This window comes from Caloenas nicobarica, chromosome 3 (genome assembly GCF_036013445.1).
Source record: "Caloenas nicobarica isolate bCalNic1 chromosome 3, bCalNic1.hap1, whole genome shotgun sequence".
Lineage (NCBI taxonomy): Eukaryota > Metazoa > Chordata > Aves > Columbiformes > Columbidae > Caloenas > Caloenas nicobarica.
In genome coordinates this window covers 118,793,142-118,810,485 of record NC_088247.1, presented here as the reverse complement: position 1 = coordinate 118,810,485, position 17,344 = coordinate 118,793,142, and the positions used below count along the sequence as shown (strand labels likewise).

Here is a 17,344-nt window from a genome sequence, read left to right as displayed (position 1 = left end):
TCATTATACTGAATATGTCGACAGTATGAGTAAGACTGCTTCACAAAACACCATGAAGTATATTGTAATCTTGTTTGCATAATAACCCAGATAAAATCATAAATAAAAATAGTTTCCAATTGAAATTCCTTGAACATAATTCTGAACTAGAGAATATGATAACCATGCAACCAGGTCTAGAAATCTGCATTTGACAAATGCCAATTCAAAAAATCTCATGTGCCTTGATTTAAAGCACATGTAGGCTGGGTACTCGGGCGGCTGGCTAACCTCACTCTTTTCCCCTGATTTATGGGGGCACAATTACAGAATACAGAAAAACATCTGCATGCAAGTAACTATGCTAAAAGGAGACCACAGGTCAAATTTTGTCTCCTCTCTCTTGACCTCAAAATTGAAAGAGAACTAAAGAAATTACTTTTCCCCTTCAATTAAGAGGAAACAACAGATTAGGGTACTGCGAGCACAGAAGCCAAAAGATCCCAAATTCCAAATCACATTCAACCACCAAGCCAGCCAAACCCCTCTACTCCTAGGCCTCCATTCCCCTGCTCTATTCTCTCCCAGCTGTATGTGAAGCAGGGGATCAGATCCCTCTACTTCGTAATTACTTTATGTTTGTGAAGTGGTTTGAAAATGAAAAATGCTCATTACAGAGCTCAAGCCTGCAGGGCAATGCTTAACAGCAAATATATTTCTGAAATACACCAGCTCAGGCACTATATTGATTACAAGCTGCAGGATATTATTCTAATGCTATCTGAGGGATCTCACAGTAGCAACAGTTGAAACACCATGTGCCATCCCAGCCACAGCATTTTTTCACTGTATTAGAAAAGAGCTTCGAGATGGGGAATTCCATGATGAGGTGTACACAGTCCTACAGGGAGTAATGACTACAGATGCTATTTGCATCAATGTCCTTGTAGCAAGTACCAGGATGATGGATCACAACTGAGACTAGAGACAGAGCTAACACTCACCCTTTTGAAGGGCACGACTCACTTCATATTCTAATATAGTTGTCTGACATAAACTTGGGACTCCTGTATTTATGATTTATTTTAATAAAATATCCTACTTGTGCAAAGAGGCGATAGCTTCTTTGCATTACAGATACAAATACTAGGCAAATGTAAATTTTATGTCCCACTCCTTCTTCAGCTCCTATCGTACATTTTAGACTTGGCAGGATGACAACTGTCATACTTAAATTAGTTGAAGGAAATATTAAGAGGCAGTTTCTGATTTTTTGTTAAAAAGAAGTCAGAGAAAATCTGTGTGTCATACAAAAGGTCAATGGAAGGGAGGCTGTCTTTAGGGTGTCTTTTTATGATAAAATTACATATGGTCTTGTACAGTGCAGGTTAAAGAATTAAAAGCAGAATTTAACAAGACATCTTTTCAACACAAAGCGTTTTGAGATACCGGAGATGTTTTGGCATACTATATTACTTGCTGCCTTTCTGTAACTGTAAAACAGGACCTCTTTTTACCAATTATTTTCTGAAGTGATAAACGGATAGGTGGTAAATAAACCCGCATGATTTATAAGAGCTTCTCTCTCCACCATCACCCATTTTCACGTCTTCAAAACAGCTGGTTTAGCGTTTGGCAAGACTGAAGGGATGGAACTGAAGGGACAGCAGGAATTTCCTAATGCAGACCTGCTCCCCAGATGAACCAAAATGGTTTCCAAAGAGAACAGATTTGGTTTTGGAGCTTCCTGCTCATTCACCTCATTCCACCTATTTGTTTCTGGACCCACACCACAACTTCTATTCCCTTGCTTGTACCAAGCAGTGTAATATTGTTTGTTTGCTTTAGCATAAGGACAAGATAGTTTGAATGAAGCAGATGGACAGGTTAAAAGCTACACCTCATCCCTCTTACCAAACTAATAATTTATTGCACTCAAAAGACAACATTACTATAAAGTAATAAATCTGGGTTTCTACCAACTGCCTTTGCCAAGTCAGTTTTCCCAGTCCACACAGTCTCAGCATATCATCAATATTTCAATCAGCAAGGGGAACTCTCTGAAGCAAACTATTATTTTTGCTTCCATTTATAGCCAAGGCTGCCTCAAAAGCAGACGGCAACACTTGTCCTGCTTGTTCGGATTAGTGTGAGAACGTAGCTGAGCTAGAACTGCAATGCAATAACACCCTCTACCGAGGCTTTCTGGCAAAGACCCACAAGGAGGGTAAGGAAGAACGGTAGCATCCAATTTTTCTTTCCTCACCTCTATTGTTACATAGCTGTACTATGGGAAAAAAAAAAAGAAGATATTTTTAAGCTAGATAAACTATAGCTGTCAAGCTAAAGATGCATAATGGAAACGTATTAAGAGCTTGATAACATGGGAATTGCAGCTGGGACTCAAGCCAAAAGATTCCGTGCATGACTCTGGTTTTGCTCATCGAGGCTCTAATGAATGGAGTAAGGGAGGTCTCAGTAATGACGAGCAAAGGTAGACTGCAAAAAGAAAATAACTGATCAATAGTACCCTAAAAATAAGGCGGCTCCTCTTTTTTTAAACACCTAAGCTTATACCAGGCATAAAGTTGCGGTAAGTCTGACCTACATTTGGAGTTTTACAGAACATCATGGGCACACATGCATGCATCCATATACTTCATCTAGCCTGAAAGTGTGTTTTTTGACATGTATCATTTTTTGGATGACAACGAAAAATTTGTTCTGGTATTATTTTACCAGACATAGTGGCAGCTGCAGCAAACACACTAACTATGCTTAATTTCAGATGGGAAGTAGAAACTCTTACGTTCGAGAAGACTTAGAAGAAGAATATAAGTTAGCGTAACGCATCTGCTCAAGATGCCAGAACTAACAGTACAAATCAACACTAACAGTGTAGTAGATTATTTAACAACCAAACTGTGTGGGATGAGAACAGACCACACCATAGGTCTATATATAAACCCAAGAAGACCCACAATTCTTTCTGCCTTGTTCACTGAAGCTTCTACTACATCTTACCACAGCAGGCATCTATCATAAAGACTTACACATTGCACTTGAGAATAGTATTTTTGCATTACTTTATATCAGAAAGCAGGGGAACATCGTAAAACATCTCACAACTAAGCAAAAACTGTCATTTTATTGATCAAGTTACACTATGCTTAGTATTCTCCCTCCACCAAAAAAAAACCCAATAGGGTTATATACTCCTCCATATTATCATTATCCTCTGTAATTAAACGACTGAAATGTAAACAATTTAAGTTTGATTAAAATTGCCGTCAAAATCGCTAGTTTTACAACTGCTATGAACTCTAGTTTTACAATTCTAGACTTTCAACAATGCCCAAGACAGGTGACTATTAAAATGTGTATTTTCACATCATTTAAAATGCTGAACAGTTAAAGAGTTCATCTTCAAATTCCTTCATTTGTATTCTGCACTACCAATTATCATTTACTTCAGGAAAGGCACCAGCTGTGCAGTTCCTTCTCCGAGAAGATCCACAAAGCAGAGCCGGCATCTGTACCAAAGGGAACAACACACCGAGGGTTTAAAGAAACTCCTTTTAGATTTTCAGATGTAAAGTAACTCCTGGGCTAACTGAAAACTGAAGTGACTCAGACACTTTATAAATTAAAATAATACTCACCAAAAAGAAGATTTCAGTGCTAGCACATGGGTTTGGTTTTTTTGAACAATGGCAATTAAAATTCAAACCACCTCCAGCTTGTAAATTCCACAGTTACTTTCTATAATAAGCATTTAAGTTATGAAGAAATATCTGTAAACACTTACCTCCCTGACAGACAGCTGTGGGGGTAGTGACACAGAAAATACAAAACTAGTGAACTGGTAGTCAGCAGATGTAACCTTTTGGCACACCTGTAAGAGAAATTAATATTAAATATTAAAACACAGCAATGGAACTGAGTTGATGATCTTTTAGGATATTCTTTATTCTAGTGTTATCACTGTAAATCCATGTGAATGGTAACAAAGACTGACTCTGAGCTTTCAAGGTGAAATCAACATCTCAGATAATGAAATTTATTTATAAAATAAGCACTTTTTTGTGGTGCCTTAACAAACGCTGTCAGATTTTCCATTGCTACTCAAGAATGTAACTCTGAAACAAGTCTTAAAAGTGGATTCTGCAAAGATTTATATACTCTGCCAACAGAAACAAAAAAGAAACATCATGCACTGCAACAACAGAAACTATATACTATGCTTTCTGTTTAGTCCCATTTTAAAATATATTATGCTATTATATGCTATTAAACTAATTCTGTTAAACATCTCAAACACAAGCGAGATTTTTCCAGCTGATATTTCAGCTTGTCACATAAGCAATTTTATTGCTCAGAGATTATATTTGCAACACTCATTATGCCCATATTCTCTCCTAACTCGTATTTTCTCCGTTATTTACAGTCTGTTGTATCAAAAACATTTTCTTCCCCTGTGGCTTTCTAAGTAGCACACGGTAAAGATAGACTCATGCTGTTTTAGGAAGGTGTAGTTAAGCTGAAGAGCACAGCATTCGATGCCTCCTCCTTTTCCCTTCACATAGCAAAAGTCACCATTTCCAGTGAGGTTTTCCTGGTAATCTAAGCAGCTGAACCTCAGGTTATCTCCTAAATTCATGTAACTACGTATCAGTTAGCCCTTTCCTTAGGAAAATATGCTCCTAGCAGTCATTCCATTGCATCTGAACTGCTATTTTTTTTAAAAACCTACATTATGACAAGGCCTGGGGGGCATACGGTGACACTGACAAATGTTTTTTCCCAGTCGCACAGGAGGTACCCGCACATTGTCAAGGAGCAGTATGTAGTTGAGTGGCGCCATCTACATTTCAACTATTCAAAATAGGTAATTTTTTCCTTTTGTTTTCCAATCTCTTTCAGTTGTTTAACTGCATAGTGTTTTTAATCTGAGGCCCCAACATACACAAGCTCCAATAAAAGTACTCATAAAGCTTAGCTACTGGCTAGTTACCTTTTTAACAAAGTCAGCCTCACAGAACTCCTGAAGAATTCCCAAACACACATTGCAAACCTTCAGAGCTGAGTTCTCCATTGCATTATTTTCATCGTTACCCGAAGGAATCTGCCGGAGTGCTCCATTGTGGTTCAGATCGTCAGGCCCTTCTTCTGTGTGTTCAAGTCTGATTCTCTTACAAGGCGGGTCAACTACGTCAAAACAAACCATACCTTCTTTTTCTTGATTACTTTTCAGAAATTCTTTTAAATCCTTCATCAAATCCTAACACAAACAGAGCAATCATACTGTTACTGTTTCTTTCTCTTTTCTCCAACACTGTAACAAGCACTTACAAACTCAATTCTAAAAGGCAGTACTAACCATTCCAGTTTAGCCTTAGTGTATGTAATTAATAACCTGGAGTTTCTACCAAAACACATCTACACAATTAAAAAGCTCCAAGCTGTGTTTCTCCCAAAATAGTACCCAGAGAAATTGAATTTTGCTGAACAGACTGCTTTAACATTCAAGAACAGTGAAAACATTTTATACACCTGATTTGCAGAAATGCATTTATCTTTGACCCCATTACTATTCAATGAAAATATGTTTATTGCCTTTTTGTCATTTAGATTGTTAGAATTTAATTCCTCCAACTCTGTTATCCCAAACAACTAGGAAGAAAGTTGGCTAGTGTACTATGAGAAGAAAATGAGAGCAGATACAATTGACACTGAAATTAAATATATAGAGGAAGAACTTCATATAAAGAGAGACGCCTACAAAAATTAAAGGATGTGCTGGTGAGGAGAGAGAAGAATTAACTGCACGTCTCTGAATTTTAGGATGGATGAGAGACAGAAGCTAGACATAGTTCAGAAAGGAAGATTTATTAAAAGGTCTTTGGTCACAAAGACAGCAGTTGCTGTGTTGTTGCAACTCAGACCAAAATTAGGTAGAGATGCAAAAGAATAAAAAATGGCATACAGAATGAACACTTCTCAAATGATTGATAGCAAATGGAAAAGGATCAAGAACAAAGATATTAAAAATTAATTCGGGAGAGTCTAAACTTGAACGAAGTTGAAACAATCGGGACAGACACCAGGAGATGCAAGAATAAAGACAAGGAGTTAGACCAGGTAAATGAGGATGTTTGTTTAGCCTACACAATGAGAGGAGTATCAAATACAAGAACAAAGGCAAGAATGATTGTGCACAGCTAGGAAAAGTTTGAAGAACACTGAATTTCAGCACTAAAGTCAGCTAGAAAGGATGCTTAATAGCACTGTATTGGACTGATTGAAAAAGGAAGATTTATTCTCCATGTGCGCTCCGTAATTCTTCAGTTATGTTCCCTTGCCAATCCTACTTAAAGAAGGAAGGACGAGGCAAAGAGTTGGTAGCATAGATGGTTCCTCCTTTGCACGAGCTGCACTGCCCGCACCCCTTTACTACTTATTACATTAAAGGAAAAAGAACAGAAGGAACAGTCACAGCTGCTCTGCTTCAAAAGTGATAGAGCCATGCTGTGCAGAAAGCTAACGCATTCTAGTGTTTTCGGGGAATACATAGCAACTTTTACGGTCAAACTTAACATTTAACCCACAATTGCTATACTGTATAACTCTTGTAATTTCTCAACATTGCACAGTGTAGCGGCATTTTTCATAACTCATTTTGCAAAGCATTTTCCTCTCAAGCAAAGAGCACAAGAATGCAACAACCTTCTCCTCCAAGGTAGCACAAAGCACACTGCATCCATATGTTCACACATTCTAATTAGGAATACAAAGAACAAACCTTGTATGGACGTCTATACAGCGTCTGTGATCCCACGCAGCAGAACCTCAAAATACATCGTGGGCAAGTGCCAGTGTTCAGTAACAGCTGAACAATGGGTCTGTCCTTTTCTGTTAGTGAAGACATCCTGGATAATTCTAAAATTAAAAAAAAAAGCTTAGAATAGACAGAACTCAGCAATTCTACAACAAAAGAACGCACTTAACTGTGCCATATTTAGAATCACTGGATTTAGTTTTGTCCTCTAGAGAAAATTTAGGATATGTGTTTGTCATAAATCAAAAGCACAACAGAATTGGAAGACCAATCCAAAAAGACCACTAACTTCTGTACTTCCTAGAAAAAGCTGAAGTCAAGAGTTCTGCAAAGGTATGCTCAGCTTTTGCCCAGAGTTTTATCTTAGATAAAGTGCATTATATGCCATGTTATTTTTTGCTGAACAGAGAACGCGGGTGGAGCTAAGATATAGTAATCTCAACGTACAATGGAAATTCCTTCTAATATTGCAGCAACTAAAGAAATCAATCTGTTAAAATCACAGGAAAAAACCAAACCAACCAAACAGATGCCATTTTCTTTTGTCATACAAAGCCCTATAGGCAAACTAAGTCTTTTCTATCGCTTAGCCCCTTCAGTTTTTTGAGATTTCTTACTTCCCATCTCAAATATAGGACTGAGAGATCTTATAATGTGGTTTTTTGGGGGTTTTTTTGTTTGTTTGGGTTTTTTTCATAAAAGATTATGGTTCGTTTGTTTTCCTGCTGCTCTCTTTGCCCAGAACTTTAGAGGAGACTAATTTATTTGGCCGAAATTTAATAATGGCATAGAACTCTCAACAAACCTAAGTTCCTGCATTTTTTAAAAATATGGAAAAAGAGAGAGGTGCTCTGGGAAAGCCTAGGAGGCACATAGGAATAACCATAGCTGTTCATACCAAAGGTTCCACTATTCTATTGTCACCCAAAGCAGGGATACACAGGAAAATGTGTGCAAAGCATATACCTTTCTGTCTCCAGTTATTTCTGGTTTGGGGGATTTCTTTGACCTGGTGTGGTTTGCGCGTTGGGTAAAACTTGACAGATCTTTTCTCCAATCCTTCTCCAGCGTCTCTTTGAAAATCCTTTTGCCTCTACATCCTTCGGTAAGGAATTCCACACGGAATTCCACACAGAATTCCACACCACCTACTGACAGACGAACCACTCGATTTTGTTTGCGGCTTAGCTCCTGCAAACAGATAAACATTATTTTAGGTCACTGTTAGCTCGATTCGGCTTCAGGAGACTTAAATATTGCCAAGATGATGTTTCACGGTACCACGGTCTGAACCAAGAGATTTAAGGAAAAAAAATAATAAAAAAGAAACACTTAAGAAGCCGGATTTAAGGCCGGATCCAGGGCGCTGAACACCCGCAGCCCGGCCGGGACGGCACCGGTGCCCACGGAGCCGCTTCCCCGGGATGTGACGCGATTCCCGCCACCACCGCAGCCTCCGCGACAACGGGCATGTCGCGACAACAGGCATGGCGCGACAGTCGCGGGTCGGCGTTGCCCGGCCCGGCCGCGCAGGGGGAGCTCAGCACCCCCGCTCCCGGCCCGGACACCTCAGGTCTCGGGGAGGGAACCCCATAACCCCTCGCACACACACACGAGCGCGCGCCGCGACCGTTAGAACCGTTACAGCCCCTCGCTGAGGCGCCGCGCGCGGGAGGAACCGCGGAGATCGGGAGGGGGGAACGGGGATCGCTCAAGCACAGGGCTGCCCTCCGGCGGGAGGGCGGAGGCGCCGCGGACGGGCTCCGGGACCCCGCCCCGCTCCCCGGGCGCCGCGATCACCTCAGGGTGCCGCGATCACCTCAGGGCGCCGCGATCACCTCAGGGTGCCGCACTCGGGGCCTCGCCCCCCGTCCCGAGCGGCCAGCGGAGCCGGACCAGGCGTGCTCAGCGGCGAGGCGGAGCGCATCGATGAGGGGGCGCGGCGAGCAGCCGTGCCCCAGCGCCGCGTGGTTGGATAGCTCGGCGCTCCCGTGTCGCGCCTGCCGGTGGGCGGGCGGGCGGAGGAGCGCGGCGGGCCGGGCCGGGCCGGGCCGGGCAGAGCGGGGCCCGCAGCCAGGCGGACATGGCGTCGCAGCCGCCGCCTCCCAAGCCCTGGGAGAACCGGCGGCTGGCGGGCACCGTGGCGCCGGCCTTCCAGTGAGTGCGGGAGCCGACCCCCGGGTCTCTGTGGCAGGGTTGGGTGTTCGCCCCGCTCAGGGCGGCCGGGCCTCCCGCCTGGGCCTGCTCCCCTGAGGCGAGCTCAAAGGTCGGGCCCGGCCGGGCAGCGCCGGCGGCTGAGCGGGGCCGGGGGGCGGGGGTTGTTGGTTTGGGTGGCCCAGGGGGGTGGGTTATTCCGGGGGTGGTTTGGGGATGTTTGCCCTGTTGGGGGATCGGTGGTGAATTCCCCTTCTCAGTGAGGAGAGGGAGTGAGAGGCTTCTGAAAAGCACTGGGCTGAAAACCTACCTGCCTGTGTCTGTGGAAAGCTGCGTGTTTAATGTGAAGTGCCCGTTGCTGGGGGCGATGTAGGTGTATGAGTGGGGGAGAAGCTCTGTGACCTCCCCAGCGACTGGAAAAGCTACGTGTGTGTGTCACTTTTTCCAGAAAATCCAACCTGATGTTGTACAGAAAGTGTTTGTGAGCTCCTTCCTTTTTACCAGAAAAAGGGGAAAGTGTGGCGGTTGAAGATCGCTCTTGTTTTTGGCTTGGTGCTCGTGATTGCAATTAGACCGAGCTGAAACTGGGCAAAAGGTTGGCCCGAGAGTCAACATTCATCAGAAGCTTTGCAGCTTTCACTGCAGGGTGAAGCTGGCGGAGCAAGAAGTTTGATGTTAATTCTTCTTGGTGGGGTTATCTGGCTCATTTTAAATTGCTTCAAGCAGCTTTAAAGCGAGGTGTCCTGAGTTATCTGTTGGGGAGGGAGCTGTAGTGCAACTTAATACGTTATGGTACCTCTATTTTCTGTGATATTTTTGCTTCTGTCTTTAACTGCTAAGAGAATTAAAGTCTATGACGGAAAAAAACGAACAATGTAAAGATATAAATATTATTCTTTGCTGTGGAAACCTGAAAGTTTTGCTAAGAGGAATTTGTTCCCTCCCTTATATGGAACTAGTATAGCAGGGATGCTTTGCATTGAAAGCAGAGCAGAAAGAAGCAGCTCTGTAGCAATTCAAACCTGACTTCTCTTCTGCTGCTTTCTTTTTTTTTTTCTGTGAATTTAGTGGACTACAGAGTGGGAAGTCATGGGATGAGGTAGTAAACATGGGAAATGACCAAAATGTTTGGCTTTTAGGATGGTAATATGTGATTAGGTTATTAATGAAACAGCAAATATTGGACAGCTACTTGACAAAATTAAAATATCAGCCTAGTACTTGAAGGATGTTATTACAACACGCATAGGTAAAATGACTTTAAACTTTCAGGCATATGAAGGAATAAAAGTTCACTAAATTCAAAACAAATAGTTCACTCATAATACCTCTTTCTGCCAACCATTAACAGTAATAGATTCTATCCTTAGATGTGCTGTGTAAAGGTAATTAGATAGTTTGGGGAGAGGGGAAATTAGGGGACCCAAAGCCCTTGCATATGTTGTTGTGTAATTCCTTGGATTCTCAAATACGTCACACCACCCTTTTCCCTAAGGGTGGATTCAAAGGAGCTCTCAGACTTCCGTCCTGCTGTAGCATTGGCTCATTATATAGAAGAGCTGAGAACAAATATTGGAAAGAAATATTTCAGATTGCAGAGTTCGTAGATATTCTTGGTAGTGCACATGAGAGGCTCTTGTGTGCAGAAAAATAACCTGGGTATTACAGCATCAGGTTTGATGGATCTAGCATGGATGTAGCATTTCATGCTTTCTTGGTCAATAGAATAAATAAACTGAACATTTTTCCATGTGTATGTTTCGGATATGCTGTGGTTCCACATTTACACTGAATATCCCATTATGGTGTTTGGTTTTTTTCCTCAAAAGACCTGTATTTCCTGACTAGAATTTTTACTTTTCACAAACATTGTGCAAGGTACTGAGTGATTGGCTACCAGGTTCCCTATCCTAGCACTACTGAAACACACAGTCATATTTATATAGTTAGCCAAGAACTCTGGGGAAATGCAAATATATATTCCTTTTGAGTACTGATCTTGTTTGTCTAAACTTGTTTAGGTCTCCTGACTTGGGTGACAACCTGCTGACCAGGCCTGGACAACCCACAGTTGCACGAATACCTCCGCCTATTTTGCCAAGACCATCCCAGCAAACGGGAAGCAGTAGCCTGAGCACTTTCAGGCCAGCATATAGTAGTTCGTTTTCTCCAGGCTATGGTTCATATGGAACCTCTTTTTATGGAAGCTATAGTCCTTACAGTTACGGATACGGCGGTTTGGGTTATAACCGCTTTCGTACAGATGATATTCCTCCCAGCAGGTTTGTTCAGCAGGCTGAAGAGAGCAGCAGAGGAGCATTTCAGTCCATTGAGAGTATCGTGCACGCATTTGCCTCAGTCAGCATGATGATGGATGCCACCTTTTCAGCAGTGTACAACAGTTTCAGAGCTGTGTTGGATGTAGCCAATCACTTCTCCCGCCTCAAAGTACACTTCACAAAGGTGTTTTCAGCTTTTGCTTTAGTGAGAACTATAAGGTATCTCTACCAACGCCTGCAACGATTACTTGGTCTGCGGAAGAGCTCTGAGAATGAGGATTTGTGGGCTGAAAGTGAGGGGACAGTAGCTCGTGTTGGCCTTGAAGACAAGGCGGCTAACTCCGCAAAGTCCTGGCCCATTTTCTTGTTCTTTGCTGTTATAATGGGAGGTCCCTATCTGATTTGGAAACTGCTTTCTACGTACAGTGATGAAGAAACAGGTAAAGATGATCTGCAGCACAAGAGAAGTGCAGCATGTATTGTTCCTTTTGTTATCAAGTGTGTAACGATTAATCTTACACTACAGTAAAAGAAGTTAATAGATACTGGGGTAGATACTGAATTTTAGGCATGTGATAAAAGTATCAGCCTGTTCTTGAATTAGGATGTAGTTTCATGGTAAACTTTGTGTGATTCCAAAATCATGGTTTGTTTCTCTTTCTCCTTTCTAGCAGCTGTGGCAGTTGGGGTGGGGGAAAAAGTATGGGTTGGAATGAGTCAACAAATCATGCTTGGTTACTCTTGTGAGTTCGCTATTGGAAAAGTTTTAGCAAAGAAGACAAAGTGTTTTCTTCATTTTCCTTTTTAAAAAAACAAGCAACTTTATAATTCAAAGCAGATGAACTTCTAATTTCTTTTTGGAAACAGTATCTAGTAACTGGGCGAGTGGAGAAGATGATCACGTAGTTGGAAGAGCAGAATATGATTTCAATGCTCTCTCCGAGGAAGAAATTTCTTTCCGTGCTGGTGACATGCTAAAATTAGCACCCAAAGGTAAACTTTTAGTTTTGTATTTATTTTCTAATCACATGTGAAGTTGTATTGTTAGAGTCTGAAAATGAAAACAAAAAAACCTACTATACCTTACTTGACCAAACTCCTCATTCACGCTGATTTTTTTTTTTTTCCATAAGTTATTACTTGCATTGTAATAAAACTTATTGAGTAGGTTTGTTCAATTTCCCTAAGATATGACCAGCCTAAACTTACTCAGGGAGTGCTTTGTGGTTACCTTTTCCTCATGTGAGCCGAGTCATTTCTCTTGTGGAGTAGTTTGTTTTCGCCTTTTATTACAGGGTTATTTTCTCTGCATGATGAGCTGTTCTTTATCTGCCTTCTGGTGTATCTGTGCCCCAACTGCAATGTGTTTTGAATTGTTTTGTAACTTAACGCATTTGCATTTTCTTCTTCAGAACAACAACCCAAAATCCGTGGTTGGCTTTTGGCCAGTTATGATGGCCAAACAACAGGACTCGTGCCAGCTAATTACATCAAAATCCTGGGGAAAAGAAGAGGTAGGAAAACAGTGGACCTGGAAAAGATTACAGAGCAACCACCAGCGTTTACCAGCACGTCTGTTAGAGGACCCACCGTTGCTGCAACGTTAGAGGAGCAGGAAGCTGCTTTTGATTCTGTTTTTGCTGCAAGTAGTAAAGTTCCTGTTGCGTCTGACTCCACTGCGGTTAGTGGAGAGAAACAGGAACTCTGATGCACTTTGATCAACGAAGCGACTGAACTCTGCTTTATTGATAAAACTTAGGGTTTGTTGAAAATCTGTATTGTAGTGGAACACTGATGGGTCTGTACCAGTTCTTGCTGCTACTGACTGGTGAAGGGATGGAGAAATGATTGCTCAAATTTGTAGTATTTATTTTTGACTTACCTGAGGCTGTACATTAGTGACTCTACCCAACCACCTGGCAGCAGCTCTAAGATCCCAAGATGAGGAGAATCGAGGCATTTATAACAAAGCAAACAAAACCAATAGGGGCCGCTAACCTGTGCTTGTTAAGGAGATAAACTGTTGCTTGCTTTTTGTGAGAAGTAGGGCTTCTGTCAAAAAGACCTTAGCTCTTACAAAAATAGGACTTGCAAGAAAGAGGAAAGAAATACAGTTTACAAAGGAAGAGCAGTGAGGCTTCAGCAGTAGTTCTAACCAATTCTCTTTTGTTTATTAAAATAACGTTCGAATAAAGGGTATCCTGCAGTCAGGCACTTCTCCAGCACACTTATCAATTGTTCTTTCCTTCCGTGGTCGCATAATTTTGCGTCACTCCTAGCTATTTTTTGGTTGTAGCTTGTTAACTGCCTATCAATAGTTTACCAGCTCCCATCTGCATCTCAACGTGCTTCTGTTCTTTTTTGTTATTATATGAATGTCAAAATATCTATCCTGCCTTTTAGTGCAGTAGGAAAGTGATGGCCTGGGGGAAGTTTAAGTGAATTTGGGTGGCAAGGAAAAAGTAACATTTCTTTCTTAATTGTCTCAGCTGAGGTCTTGGAGTTACCTCTTTATGCTGCCTTTCAGGTTGTAAATTTTGCATCTGTCCATAAAATTTGAGGGCTCTGGTTTATCAAAAGCCATAAAAACATTAAGACTGTTCAGAGTATTTAGTATTTTCTTCATATTGGTGTTAGAGAATTCTGTATTGAAGTACTGTTTGGGTTTTGGTTTTGTTTTGTTTTAATGAAGCAAAGATAATTAAAACTTTTTTCCTTGTAGTATATATGTATAACATGTTGAGCTTCTGAAGGTTAGAGCAATGGGTAAAATAACTAAAGCTTGTCTTAATGATTAAAATAGCTTTTCTTTTTTATTTTAAAGGTATTCAAAAGTATTAGTAAAAGTAGAGCATGTGCCTTTGCTTGATTGATGCAGTAGTTTCAGTTTGACTCTTTCTACAGAGATCGTCAATGCCCATTATGTGTTAGCAAAGCTTTCAGTATTTTTACTTTAGTTGCATTTGCTGACCTTGAGCTCTTAGAATTCTGCTTGCCACATCAAAACTCTGAAAAGAAAAATTGAAGTGAGCACAGTTTTATTGAGGTAGAGTGGCTGAAAAGACAGATATTATTCTGGAACCTTGGATTTTAAAGTAATCTCTGAAAGCCCATGGTTGATAATTAGAGCAAGAATTTGGGTGGTTGTGCTCAGGTATTGGGACATGGTACAAAGAATAATTTTAATGGGTTGTTAGATCTTAAAGTGCAGAGGAAAAGGAGAGCGTAGTTGAAGGGCAAATGAGAAACTTGAAATGAGGCTTGCTATGTTTAAAACAGAACAGGTTCTTGAGACGTTTGCCTGTGTACCAGGGCATTGGAGAAAATTATCTGTATTTGGAAATGACATCTGTTGTTGAAATCAAAATAGCAAACAATCCTGAAATATAAAATATAGAGAGGAAAAAAGGAGAGGAGGTATCAAGTGTACAGTTCTACTTACAGTGTGTGTTCATAGAGGGAATTAATTTACTGTGTGAGATTTAATTAATGGACTTTCAGCTTCTCTTCTGTCAGTGAAAGATTTCGATCGGAGGAATAGTCTCTTAAGTTAGTGAGTAAATAAACCCCAAACTTTTTATAGAGTATCCATTCAAGTAGATTTCTATTTTCCTGCTTAGCACAAGTTGGGAAGACAGTACCATGATGTTTGTTAGAATCTTTAAATCTTCCTAATTTTTAGAAAGATGAGTTTAATTTTACTTTCAGGTCATACTATTTTGAAAATACTTCTTTTCGTAGGAAGATAGGTCATTAATAACTGGCTTGTCTTTATGGTAGTTTGACTTAGTCTGCCAATTACTAACTGTCATAACTATGTCTGCTAAATCTTGACAAGAATTTTGATCCTTTCAATCTTATGATTACATTAATGGGAAAAGAAGGCTCTGAGGAAATGAAGTTACTTAACTCACAATTAATTGTACTGATTGCAGAAGGGTATTAAAATTCATTGAAGTAAAATTATATTGTGCTTTAAGATTTTGATTTTTTTTTTTTTAAATGCACGAACCAGCATCAGGAAAAAATGCGAGTCCTGCAATTTCATTGTCTATGTTTCTGTCAGGCTACAGGAAAAACATTGGCTGATTGATAAAGGGAGGCTGATTGACAGGCTGCTTGAGACCTGCATAACTTTGGAAAGGTGGCAAGACTGAAAGGAGCAGGTGTGGCTGCAACTGGAGTGCGTAGGAGAGGAGGTCAGAAAAGATGCTGCTGAAATATTGCTAAACTTCTGCATTAGGCAGTTAACTCCTATTTCAAGATCTGTACATACTGGGTTACCTTTATGTTTTTCTTTGTAGCTGCTTGTATACCTGTAGCAGACCTAGAAGTCTGTAACAGACCCATGACATTTGTTTCTATGAGGCTTTAGGTTAATCTTACTTCAATCTTGTTGATACTGTTTAGTACACCAACCATTTTATGCTTGAATAATCTCCAAAGTAGTGACAGATGCCAGTTTTGCCTGGTTCTCTGGGTGCTAGCAGTATGTGAACTTGCACGCATTCAGGTTTCTGAATAATAAATTTAAAATATTCTTTTTACCTAGTAGTATTTAATAAAATTCTCTGCTTCTTTTGCACAGGTTCAAAACCTTTTCTTTCTGTGGAGCTAGACTGCAACTGAGCTAGTAAGATTATTCTGACTTATTTGGTGATCTTGGTGAAATTTGCCAGTCAGGTAAATGCAAAGAAAATACAGTTTCTTATAAATCTGATCTGTTTGCAATGAAAATTTTCCAGAAGTACAAGCTGAGAAACTAAACACAGTGATTTTCTTGGTGCACCACAGCCATTGTAGAAACAATCTAGTCCGCAACAGGAGCGGAACTGCACTTACTTTACAAAACACAGATAACATGAAAGTGTATATTTTTAAGTAGCCCTTCCTAGTTTTTTATCTGTGCAGGTGTGGCCGTATGTTGGAATTGGCCAACATTTTTGGCCTGTAATGACAGGTAGTAATTGTGTGTGTCCACAGGTAATACACTTATTTTTTTTCCACTTTGTGTCCTGGGACTGGTTCTGCAACCTGATTTGAGGCAGGTTTGGGACAATAAATCTGTTTCCTGGATTCTGTGGGCATGTGGAAAAGCCTTTAAGCAGCTGGAAACAAATGTACTCCTTGAAACAAATGTACTCGTGTAACCGGTTTAACTGGTAACATAGGAATGATGTCATTGCGAGGCACCCCTGGATTTTTCTTATCTGCAATTTTTAATGCTAATTTGAGATCCTAGTGTTCCCTAAATTTCACAGTAGCTACGAAACTAAGACTTGAGCAAATGGCACGGTTTATTTATGCTCTAAAACGGGATCTTTGCAGGTTTTTGTGTGTTTGTTTTAGAAATGAAAATGCTTTAAGTGCAAAGAGCTAGTTCCACTGTCTTTGTATTATTGGTAACTGAACGTGCATAGTCTCTAGACTATCAAATGAGTAAAATTTGAGATATCGAGGGGTTTTTTTTCCCTATCAAAAAAAAAAAGGAGGGACTGAAGTTCTGCCTAACAGCATGTTAATTCAAAAACTGCATTGCCCGTTCTCTGATGTACCATCAAGCCTGCATTTATACTGTCGTAAAGTAATGTCATAATAATATAGCAATATAGCAGTATTAGCTCATTCTATGGATTGCTGGGGGACCGTATGAAATGAGGAGCGTTTTCTACTTTAGCCAAAACCCAAAGGAGGCTTTTTACTGACTTAATTCAGATTTCATATACTTTTCTAGATCGCTACAATCATTTTCTTGAATTTTTCTGTGCTTTTTATTTCATTCTGTGTCCTTAGTGTATTACTTCAGGGTTTAGGGATGGGTTTTTTTGAAGAAAATGCTTAATATCTGTGTGGCCGTGATTCTCTCAGCGATTCCTGCTAAAAAATACTGAGGAGGAACAGAAGTTGCACAACATGATGCAGTGGGTATTAGACAGAGGCAGGCGGAAAAATGGGATTTGGGGGAGGGATTATTGTATGTTGCGCATAGGAAAAGGGGATGAGGGAAATAATTTTAAAATGTTTGGGAAGATTTGATGTAGTAGCAGACACGCGGTAGGAAACAAAGCAACAACGGATGAAATAGCAGGATTTG

At 40.6% G+C, this 17,344-nt stretch overlaps 2 protein-coding genes across 6 annotated transcripts in view; one reads left to right on the top strand and one right to left on the bottom strand.

The window, feature by feature from the left end:
• The window catches only part of PUS10 (pseudouridine synthase 10), a 29,434-nt gene extending 20,725 nt beyond the window's left edge, over positions 1 to 8,709 (bottom strand). Inside the window, exons 1-5 of one of the 5 annotated variants that reach the window (XM_065630488.1) lie at positions 8,656 to 8,709; positions 7,784 to 8,008; positions 6,782 to 6,918; positions 4,994 to 5,260; positions 3,788 to 3,874 (exon numbers count right to left, since the gene is read on the bottom strand). In XM_065630488.1, the coding sequence (XP_065486560.1) occupies positions 3,788 to 3,874; positions 4,994 to 5,260; positions 6,782 to 6,907 (480 nt within the window). In that variant the 5' untranslated portion in view covers positions 6,908 to 6,918; positions 7,784 to 8,008; positions 8,656 to 8,709. Of the gene's footprint in view, positions 1 to 3,787; positions 3,875 to 4,993; positions 5,261 to 6,781; positions 6,919 to 7,783; positions 8,009 to 8,617 lie in introns of those variants that run through there. The other 4 variants (XM_065630486.1, XM_065630487.1, XM_065630489.1 and 1 more) reach the window with 4 other exon arrangements.
• Positions 8,710 to 8,862: 153 nt separating this feature from the next.
• On the top strand, positions 8,863 to 16,660 carry PEX13 (peroxisomal biogenesis factor 13). The gene is made up of 4 exons (XM_065630492.1): positions 8,863 to 8,974; positions 10,993 to 11,690; positions 12,118 to 12,243; positions 12,663 to 16,660. The coding sequence occupies exons 1-4, from the start codon at positions 8,901 to 8,903 to the stop codon at positions 12,956 to 12,958; spliced, it is 1,194 nt and encodes a 397-aa protein (XP_065486564.1). The 5' UTR covers positions 8,863 to 8,900; the 3' UTR covers positions 12,959 to 16,660.
• The last annotated feature ends 684 nt before the right edge of the window (positions 16,661 to 17,344 follow it).

Bases quoted from the DNA above. Each gene is read 5' to 3' on its own strand.
- PEX13 (XM_065630492.1), top strand. From the start codon at position 8,901: ATGGCGTCGCAGCCGCCGCCTCCCAAGCCCTGGGAGAACCGGCGGCTG. The intron at 8,975-10,992 runs GTGAGTGCGGGA...AAACTTGTTTAG, and splicing joins ACCGTGGCGCCGGCCTTCCA to GTCTCCTGACTTGGGTGACA. The intron at 12,244-12,662 runs GTAAACTTTTAG...TTTCTTCTTCAG, and splicing joins GCTAAAATTAGCACCCAAAG to AACAACAACCCAAAATCCGT.